The sequence below is a fragment of the Limulus polyphemus genome, unplaced genomic scaffold (genome assembly GCF_000517525.1).
Source record: "Limulus polyphemus unplaced genomic scaffold, Limulus_polyphemus-2.1.2 Scaffold273, whole genome shotgun sequence".
NCBI lineage: Eukaryota > Metazoa > Arthropoda > Merostomata > Xiphosura > Limulidae > Limulus > Limulus polyphemus.
In genome coordinates this window covers 176742-187398 of record NW_013665883.1, presented here as the reverse complement: position 1 = coordinate 187398, position 10657 = coordinate 176742, and the positions used below count along the sequence as shown (strand labels likewise).

The window sequence follows — 10657 nt, the reverse complement described above, 5'->3', positions numbered from 1 at the left end:
CACTGTCGTAACAGAGTGTACATGGTAGATTGGTTACGTATCGTAGACAAGACATCAGTGTTAGTTACCTTGTCTTGCCAGGAGATACCAAGTATGCATCCGTAGAGGATGTCTTTTGGGATTCAGCCATCCTTCATACAGCGCACGTGGCCTATCCAGCGCAACTGGCATTGTCGTAACAGAGTGTACATGGTAGATTGGTTCGTATGAGACAAGACATCAGTGTTAGTTACCTTGTCTTGCTAGGAGATACCAAGTATGCATCGCAGGCTTCTGAGGTGGAAGGTATTCAGTCTTTTCTCTTGGCTGGCATAAGTAGTCCACGTCTCTCTGCCATTTAGAAGGGTGCTGAGGACACAGGCACTGTACACAGACATCTTTGTCTTCACGGTCAGCTTAGAGTTTGTCCACACTCTTGCCGTAAGTCGAGCAACCATCGTGGTTGCCTTTCCAATCCTCCTATCGATCTCAGCATCAAGCAAGAGGCTGTCAGTAATGGTAGAGCCAAGGTAGATAAACTGGTGAACGACATCGAGCTCATAGTCATCGATATTGATGACTGGTGGTGCTGGTGTGTTCTGGCTCAGGACATTTGTCTTCTTCAAGCTGATGGTTAGTCCGAATTCTTGGCAGGCCTGCGAGAAGCGGTCCATCAGCAGTTGCAATTCCCCTTCCGTGTGAGTCGCAACAGCAGCGTCGTCAGCAAACAGCATGTCCTTAACGAGTACTTCACGAACCTTTGTCCTCGCATTCAGGCAGGCAAGATTGAAGAGTCTACCATCTGATCTAGTCTGAAGATATATCCCTTCTTGTGCTGAACCGAATGCATATCTCAGGAGGAAGGCGAAGAAGATCCCAAAAAGAGTGGGGGCGAGCACACAGCTTTGTTTGACGCCACTGCGTATTTCAAAGGGCTCAGAGAGACTACCTTTGAACTGCACAGTCTCCTTCATATACTGAATATATTTATTGCTAAAAAGAACTCCAATTCATCATTTTTTTGTATTCTTGTGAAGCTGTGAGCTATTTTTTGGAAAATTTGTAAGTAGTATTTTTGTATTTTTTATGTTAACAACACTTATTCAGTAATTTTTATCTATTTTTTCAAATATTGCTTTTGATAAAATGCTCGACAAAATTTATGGAACATTTCTTAAGATGTCAAAAATAATCGTACATTTTTATTATACATATAAAAAAGCTACATAGTTTTACATCAGAATAATATTCTTCTGAAGTGAACTTTCAATATAAGTTGACTATTGATAAAAGAATGTTTTTCATTTTGATTTATAGTTCATAACTGATTTTCATGAATGAAATTATCGGCTGTGTATTGACAGTGAATGTGTTCATTGTTCTTGAATCAATTATGTTATGGAATCAAGTATAATGATAAATATCACTCAATAAACTGAGGGACTTGTTGTGTGTGAACACCTTTGTAGTAATGATCACTTTCTAAATTGCACATAATTTCAGTGTATCCGATCTGTTCTAGGTTTATGAATTCGTTACTTGATCTGACAGAGGAAGACCTGCCTTTAATTCTTGTACAGATGGTGGAAACCTTGTTAGGAAAGAACACGTAAGTTTTAAACATTTAGAATAAAAGTATTTTTTATACCTATTACTTAATCTATAGTTACTTCATTTGGCATTACAACTAGTTGACAACTTATTAGGAACCACTATATGAATCTGTTTTTAACCATTTATAGTATTAAAATTGGCATTTGTATTATTTATTTGTACTAGAAGAGACATGTACTTTTTGTTATGAAAGAATGTTAACTTATTAGTAACAAATATTAAACACTGTTAAAGTAAACATGAGTATATGTTTGATCAGTCTGAAAAGAAATTAATCTCTGTAATCTGTACTGATTATTAAAAAGGTAATAAGAAAGATTATGTAAGTGTCCTTATACATGTATAATAACTGTAGTGACCTAGGAGTCACCTTACCCTACAAATATTGGAGAGACCTACTTATAGGGGTAGGAGTCACCATTTAGAAAATCTAAAGAGGAAATTGTTGAATTAAGAGTAACAACTGCATTTTAATGTTTAGTGAGGAACCTACTGAATTGGTAATCAATTTAAAAATACAATAGCAGCACCTTTTGCAGTGGGCAAGTTCTGATTTTAATGATTACAATGTTTCAATTCATTGTATCAGGTCATCATTAAAGCATTAATAAAGTATTTGTTTGTATTCACACTTAACTTGCAAGAAGTCTTACCTGTGTTGTTTATGGTATTGTGCTAAAAACATTGTTTGATCTCTTTTTTTTTTTTTTATATAACCACTGCAGTGATACTTGGTTTGGCTAATCAAAAGGTATCATAGAAATTCATACATATATTTCCCTGGTTTCCAATGCAAATAGACTTACCCTTGAAGTATAGATCATCTATACTTTGTGTAGGAGGATGTATTGGTGGTTTAAATGGTTGTATTGTAGTGGTAGTATAGTAAAAATGAAATGTGTTTGAGAAAGAAATTGGAGTACAGAGAAGAGGAAATTTCAAGATAAATGGAATGAATATTATTTTTTTACAGATGTTAAAGTAAGGGCTGTCTGTCTAATATGCCAGAAAATCACTGCTATAATGAAGGAGTACAGTGTGAGTCAGCATTGCGAAACCAAACTTTCATTGTCGTTTTTTGTCCCTCTAGCTCCAGTCTAGAAATTCTAATGACCCACCAGGCTTAAAAGTTTGAGAACCATTCCTTTAAATAGATTTTTCAATCACTTTTTTGACAAATTTGTGGTCATGACTTTACTCCAAATGGAACTTGTGTGAGTTTATCATTATACTTTAATTATATTCCTCATTCAGCAACAACTGTATTCATACTGTAGAGGTTATGTACTAGATAACTTTTTCTTATCAGAATCACAACTAAATTATATTGTGGTACTTTGAAACTGGATACTCAAAAGCAGCACATCAAAAATTCAATTTCACAAGAAAATGTCTTCACAGTTCCAAATTCTCTCATTTATCTTTTTACATTTGATACCAAAGTTGAAGGTAGAGACTTACTTGTTTTTACAGCCATAGCCTTACAAACAAAAATTAACTTAAAAACAACATTAGAAGTTCTCAATTTTTATATTTATTTATTTATCGAAACTCAAGGGTCACTAATATGAATAATTTAACCTTAAATGTCATTCATGTTACAATGAATTAATACTTTCAAAGATAAAATATTATTCTATAACTAACTAAGGTTGATAATACTATATGCTGTGTTACATAACGCTGGTATGAATTTTATGATAAATAAATGATATGAAGATGAGCTTTGATAGACAAGGAATAAATCAATTTAAGGGTTTGCAATAAAGTTAGATAGGAAAAAAGCATAATCATATTAATATGATATATTTAATGAACTAATAGTTCTTTACTCTTCAAAATACATTAAATATTATATAACTCACAAAGATAAGTAACCAACATTTCTCATCTGCTAAAACTAAAAATATCCAAAATAAAACTTTTAAAGACTTTTCAGCTCTATTTAAAGAATACTTGTTGAACAAATAAAAGATAAAACATTATTCCCTGTAGCTTCTCAACAGAAAAATTGTGCAGATTTATTCTGGCTGTTAAGAAAAATTATCGTCCTGTACCATACCACAACTTTTGGCATGCTGTCAGTGTGACTCATTGTATGTATTGTATACTGTCATGCTATCACAAGCAATTCACACAACTCGAGGTAAGTTACACCTTTATGAATTGTAAATTTGATAAATTGGTAGTTTAAGATATTTCTAGCATTTGGTGTTTCAGTGATACAATTTTAGGTATTTTTAATGAAACTTAAAATGTTTGATCAAAACTCTATGTTGAAAAGCATGCTCATATATATAATAATATTTTAAAAGGCAGTCAACTTCTAAATTATTTACATAAAGTAGCATGAAAAGTTTTATACTTAAATTGTTTCCTTAAAATGTAAAATTAAATGCCAAGAAAGTAAAATGCATGCATTAGTTTCTGAAAAAGTTTCATAGATATGACTTATTTGGACTTCTAGCATTAGATATATAAAACTTTTTTAGCAATCTGAAGCTTTGACTTACTCTCACCCAAACTGAATTAAGTGGCTCAAGGACTCTTAGGCTTTTTTTAAAATTAGTTTAATAGTTTTTTAAAAAAAGTTTAGTGAAGAATCTTTGTCTCAAAGTCAAGTGCCAAAAATATGGATCTGTTCTTTATTTAGGTTTTTTTCTATTGGGAAATGTTACATATTCATTGGTGAATTCAGTACTTTATAAGATACATCTGTGATTACAAATTATGTTGAAATGATATTTTGGAAAATATAAGTTCATTGTTTTAAATGATACTGCCGTGTAATCTAGAGATTATAAACCAATTAATTCTTCTAGTGTGAAGCACTGTTAGTTGCAGCTGTATGTCATGATATTGATCATAGAGGACTAAACAACAGGTTTATGGAATTTACACAGTCTCCACTGGCTGCACTGTACAATGTGTCAGTAATGGAACAACATCACTACCAAGTGACTGTTTCTATTCTCCAGGTTAATATAGATGGTTTTTGTTAGTACTCTTTAGGTTATGTTGAAATGTGAACATAAATGTGGAAATGGACAATGAAAGACACTGAAATGTGGAACACTGAGTATTGGTTGATTTTATGGACATGACCCAAAATAGCAAAATACACACACAGACACAAAAACTTTTGCTTTTGGAACACTGAATATTGGTTGATTTTATGGACATGGACCCAAAATAGCAAAATACACACACAGACACAAAAACTTTTGCTTTTAATAAACTTTATTTAAAATTATTTTCAATCCATTTCCAGATATCCCTCTAACAGATTACTACCATACATTTGAACAATAAATTTTATAACAGTATTGGCCCTTGTGCTATAATTAGTTTAATATTGTATAATTTTAAATAATTATTATAGTCAGTCTAATGCTGTAACTAACTTGTCACTTTACTATGATAAGGTAATGGGAGATTCAACAAGATATTTATTGTGAAGTAATTCTGAATTTTTTTAGTAACTGAGTTCTTGAGAAAGGAATAAAGAAACTAGACACAGTTGTACAAATTAACATCTTTTTTCAAACACTACAGAAATACTGCATATCTATTGGAGAGTGCACTAGCACTTTCTATGTAGGGATGGCATGGACACCTGTATTGAAGCAATACAAAAGTTATCTAGATTTTCTTCTCTAGGTTATCAGAAGCTAAATATGAAGAGCTATGTGGCATAGTTTCTCTGTCTCTGGTGTATATGTTTTGGATATACAAGACTGTTTAGTGTAAGTGGTATTATTTAGTTTTGTGACTTAATATTTAATGATTGTTTAGTTTTTAAGACTGAAGTGTTGAAGATGGATTGTTTTAAAAGTGTTAGTTGTGACAAATTTTGTTACATAACTGTATGAGTCATACGTTGTGTTTGCAATTACATTGTTGTCTAGGCTTTACTAATATTGTTGATGTCACATTACCCGAATCTTAGGTATTTTTCTCGTTACCTAAAGTGAGTATTGTTACCTTATAGCTGCTCGCATAGTTTAGAGAAAGTTCAAGGCCTCAGTGAACAATGTATAAATATAGGTGACCAAGCAAGTGCAAGTGAAGTCGAAAAAAAAGTCAAGTGCAGTTCAATCAGAAAATTATTTAGCGAAAGAAAATGTGAAGTTAGCCGGCATGTGAGTGATTAGCCATAATGGGCGATATTTTAAAGTGAGTTTCACAGTTGAATAGAGATAAAGAGAATAATTTGTCTTGTCAAAGGGTGCTCTAAAGCAATTGAACCCGTCTGTGTGGACTTTGACGAAAAGGAGACAATTATTTGAAGTTCAGGATACAACTGTGGTAACTCATGGGGTAGCATAAGTGAATTATTCGCTGATACTATTGTAATAAAAGTAGAGAAAAATCTTAGATCAAATTGTGTGGTCTGATGAGGCCACAACAGGCATAATTGTGTGTACTGCAGTGCTGAGAACACACATGTGACACTTGAGCAGCAACTCAACCAGCTGGGTGTCACCATTTGGGGTGCCATTGCAAGTTTTGGTGTCCTTGACCCAGTTTGTTTTGATGGAACTGTCACAGGAGATGCATACCTGTGGGTCCTGGTGAAACACATAACTCAGGAGTTATGTGGTGGCTGGGTTTCCCTCAACTCTACTTTCAACAAGGTTTGGCACCACCCCATTTTGCTCATATGGTCTGTAATTGTCTTGATGAAAATTGCCCACAGAGATGTATAGGTCCCAGAAGATGCTTCCATGGTCACTGGACTGTACCCCTATGGACTTTTCCTTCTGGGGAATACTCAAGGACAAAGTGTACAGTATGAAATTGCGGAATGTTGACAAAAGGAAAGGGTATATCACATACGCATATACAGAACTTAATGGACAGACATACTTGAATCAGAAAGTTTACAGGCAGGATTGTGTGAACAGTGACAGGTTTCAATTTGAACACCTGCAGGATTATCTTTCCCATAATTCCATGTAAGTGCCTTTAAATACATTATCAATTATCACCTGTATACTTACTTTTGGGCCAACCTGTATAACTTCCCAACCATTCTTTGTTTTTTTAACAGGAAACAACTCATTTCTTGCATGGTCTTCATATCAACATAGTAAATTATGGAAAACCATTTGTATACATGTAGTTACTTTGACTTCCTCACAAAATACACTCATGCAGTTCACTGTTTCTAGGCCTGGTCTGGCTGGCACATGTTAACCCCCCATAACATCAGTTCGCCAACTTCACTTATAGTACATCTATCCAAAGGATGTCAGTACCAGAACTGAAGTCAGTGAAAACAACCTTTGTTCTGTGAAAGCTGTCCTGTAAAAAAAAAATGAAACTTGTCTTTCCATTCACATGTAGTTTAGTGCTATTTGGCAGAACCAAGTTGATATACACTGGTCAGAGTGGTAACTTTACTTGTAGGACCTAACATGCTGTAAGATCAACCAGAACTTGATCTCGTATCCCTGCACTTTTAAAGATATATACCAAGCTCCACCCTAAGAGAGATAAGCTGACCAACTAACCTTTCAATGCAAGCTGACTGTCATGCTCCCTCAAATCAGTAACCATATTCAACTTAGACTCCATTAGTTTCCACAGCTGTAGCAGGCACATTCAATGCTTGCAGTTGGCTCTCCTGTACCTGCTGAAACATTGGTTGAAACAGATAGCCTTTCTTACCTTGCTTCACAGTAAGGTATAGGCTTGAAGTGGGGAGGGGAATGAAGCAGGATGCAATCCTAATTCTTTTTAGGAGGACCTGAAACCAGTCTACTATCTTTTATTAGACTGTAAGCTTCTCAGAAGGGAAAGGTTCAATAAATGTTTACAGCAGCAAGGTAGTGGGGAGAGAAACTGATTTTTCTTAAAATACTGTGTAAAAGCAAGGTAGAAATAAGACAATGTAGGACAGAGATGGAGCAAATGAACCATTTTCTTAAGAATTTGGTCAGTGTGACTGAGTTTGTAACCACAAATTAACTATTGTAGTTTCCACACTATAACTTGTAACAGTATACATCTGTTTATACTTAATTTTATTGTTTTACTGCCCTTTGAACAATATCTCACAACTAATCTGCAAATGTGCAACTCATGTTACTGTATCAAATTATGTAATGCATGAGCTGCTCGTGAGTATACCTCAGGAAGTATTTTTTTTCATTATTTTACCTAGTATAACCTAATAAGTTTCTAGATTTTACATTTTAGCTACTTCTATGATAATAAATAATGAATACACATGAAAAGCAAGAAATATAGTATTCAGCTTCAGAAAATTTCATAAACTATCCCACTTCCTCTTTTCCCCCACTTCAAGCACTAAATATAAGAAGTTTAGTTATTGTGACTCAACATTCCACAGGCAAAGTACATGCTTTGCTCCTTTCCCCAGAAAAACAACTGGATGGAGGGATAATCAGCACTGGTTGCAGCATAAAAACCTTAGACTGCAGCACCTGGGTGTCTGGGTGGTTGGTTAACCCTTGCTGTAGCTTGAGCTTGGAAGTATCTGGGTTGAATATTTCTGACATAGTAGCTGCTGCTGACTTCCTCCTTTATGTAAAATGGTTCAAAGTTACCACTTTGTACCTTGTCAGAAGAGAAACTACCATTGCAGTTTTTGTTGGAACACCCTTCTCTGCACCTTGAATGCAGCCTGATTTTCCACCAGATCAAACTGTTGGCATAACTCAGCAATGAATGTTTCAGTAAGTGCTTGATGGAGTCTAGGGCTTGGCTGTTCAGACTCAAAATCTGGCATTGGGTAACTTGTTATGTGGATCAGCCATTCCAGGCAGCATAAACTGCTTTGCACCACTCACTGAGTTCCATGATTGTGGCCAAAGGTTCTCTATGAACTCTCAGCCAGTACTTTCTTGAGATGTCATCAACATAACAGATGTAAAGAGGTAGGCATACTGAGGGACCCTCCTCCTATGGACAACTTGTTGGTCTCTGGTCCATGACAGCAGAATGAAAGGCATGCTGAGGATGTCGTCCATTGGCTTTGCCTAACCCACGTCTTCTCACTTGATACATGGTTGCCCTGGAACGATACCTCTCAGAAGATGCTCATGACTTCCTCATAGTTCACCATTTAACAGGTTCTGTTGATGGACGTCATCCAGGTGGCCAAAAAGGAAGAGTAAGTCACTGAAAAAAAAATTTTCTTTTACAAAGAGCTGTTAAGCCTAGTAGATATCTTCTCCTGAATGTAGGACTTTTGTTGGTCTGATCTATGACTTCTTTCTTGTTCCAACTGATAGCTCAGAAAGAGGAGCTACCAACATCTTATACATCCAGAACAGTTGATCGAGTTCTCCCCTAAAAATTGAGCTCAATGCAAGAGAAGCAGGAATGACTGAAAGTTGTAATAGTGCTGTGGTGCTGATGAGTCTAAGACTGGATAAGGTAACCTGAATATAACTCCCAAGCCTTTACCAACCAGAGTAACTCTGCCCTAGGTCTGGTCAAAGGCACTCAAGAAAGACTAAAGGTGCTGCAGGTCCTTCTCATGAAGAATGCTATTCTCCTTAAAAAGAAGCCTTTTTAACATAACACACAAGAGTTGGAGCATAGAAATATAATGTTCAATTTTCTATACTATATTTTTATAACAATGAATACGTGTTCAGTTTCTTATACTATTACATTTATAATAATAATAAATGGAGAATAGAAATGAAAAACAAGAGAACAGAAATAAATTGTTGAATTTCCTATACCATTGCTCAAAATCTTATTACATTTAAATAATAATTTTTAGCTGTTATTTTTAATTTAATTAGCTTGAGGAGAAGTTGAATTATTTTATTATATTATATTCAGCATTTTGAAAAATCTAGATTGTTTTAAATTCTTATTGTTTTTTGAAGTACCTTAAATTAATGTTTACAAATTCTCACTTAGTATTTAAAACTCAAATGCAATACACAATAAAGAAATTAAAGTTGAAAAAAATATTAAGTCACATTTTCAGTTATCTGTTTGATTTGATGCAGAAGGTTGTCTTTGTAATTTTCTTTAATATATCTGGATAAAAAATGAGATGAAACCTGCAAAAATGTTCTTGAAATTAATATTAATGATCCAGCAAAGAATATATATAAATATTATGTATCGATTAATAAAAAAAATACTGATAATTAATCTTAGCATTATTTTCTTCTATATAGCAAAATGGCCATGACATTTTTAGTAATCATTCCAATGAAGAATACACAAAGGTAAATATATAAAATGCTGTAGTTAGTATTACTTCACCCCTAAGAAACAGTCAAATAAATCAGATAGCTCAGAAGTCCAGTGTAACACTTCATAAATTATGGGAGAAATTTTATTGGGTAGTTCATATAAAACCCAATTAAATCTAAAATGTACTTATACTTTCTATCATAATCTGTTAGTTCTTGAAACAAAAATGTGATAGTTTGAAGGTATTTACTTCAAGTAACTTAAAAAATCCCAAAAGGAATTTTTTTCATTACTCATAAAATTCATAAAAAATTGAAGTTTTTTTTTTACATAGAGGTAGAACAAAATTGATTTGTTAGAATTTATTTGAAGATATGCAAATGGGAGATAGTTTGAAAGATGTTTAATTTTTTCATAATAGAAAATGCTACTAATTCCTTTAATATGTTACACAGGTTTATGATAACTATATTCAAAAATTGATGAATCTATAATGTGTTTTATGTTACTTTATTTTTACAATTACTATCTGATGTATAGTTTAAATTATGTTTATATTCTTTCAATAGAAAACACTACTACCAAATATTAGTTCAGAATTGCAACACTTATTTTATTTATTGAGTAAAAATATTTATGTCTGACCTAGTTTGTAAGATTAGTTATTTTTTAAAAGAAAAAAATATTATTAATTTCTTTAATAAGTTACACAGTTTTATAATAACTATATTTGCAAATTGCTGGATCTATAATGTGTTTTGTGTTGTTTTTTTTTACAGTAGCTATACCAGTGTGTAGTTTATATTGTTACGTCTCCGTTTGTTGATTGATTTCCCGTAAATTCGTTCCTACGAAACTTTAGCGACACAAGTCC

The 10657-nt window shown here is 33.6% G+C and overlaps 1 protein-coding gene across 1 annotated transcript in view; it reads left to right on the top strand.

The window, feature by feature from the left end:
• LOC106456929 (cAMP and cAMP-inhibited cGMP 3',5'-cyclic phosphodiesterase 10A-like) overlaps positions 1–10657 on the top strand; it is a 95018-nt gene that overhangs the window by 56227 nt on the left and 28134 nt on the right. Inside the window, exons 16-19 of the mRNA XM_022382738.1 lie at positions 1502–1588; positions 3589–3739; positions 4416–4571; positions 9765–9815. Of these exons, the coding sequence (XP_022238446.1) occupies positions 1502–1588; positions 3589–3739; positions 4416–4571; positions 9765–9815 (445 nt within the window). The remainder of the gene's footprint in view (positions 1–1501; positions 1589–3588; positions 3740–4415; positions 4572–9764; positions 9816–10657) is intronic.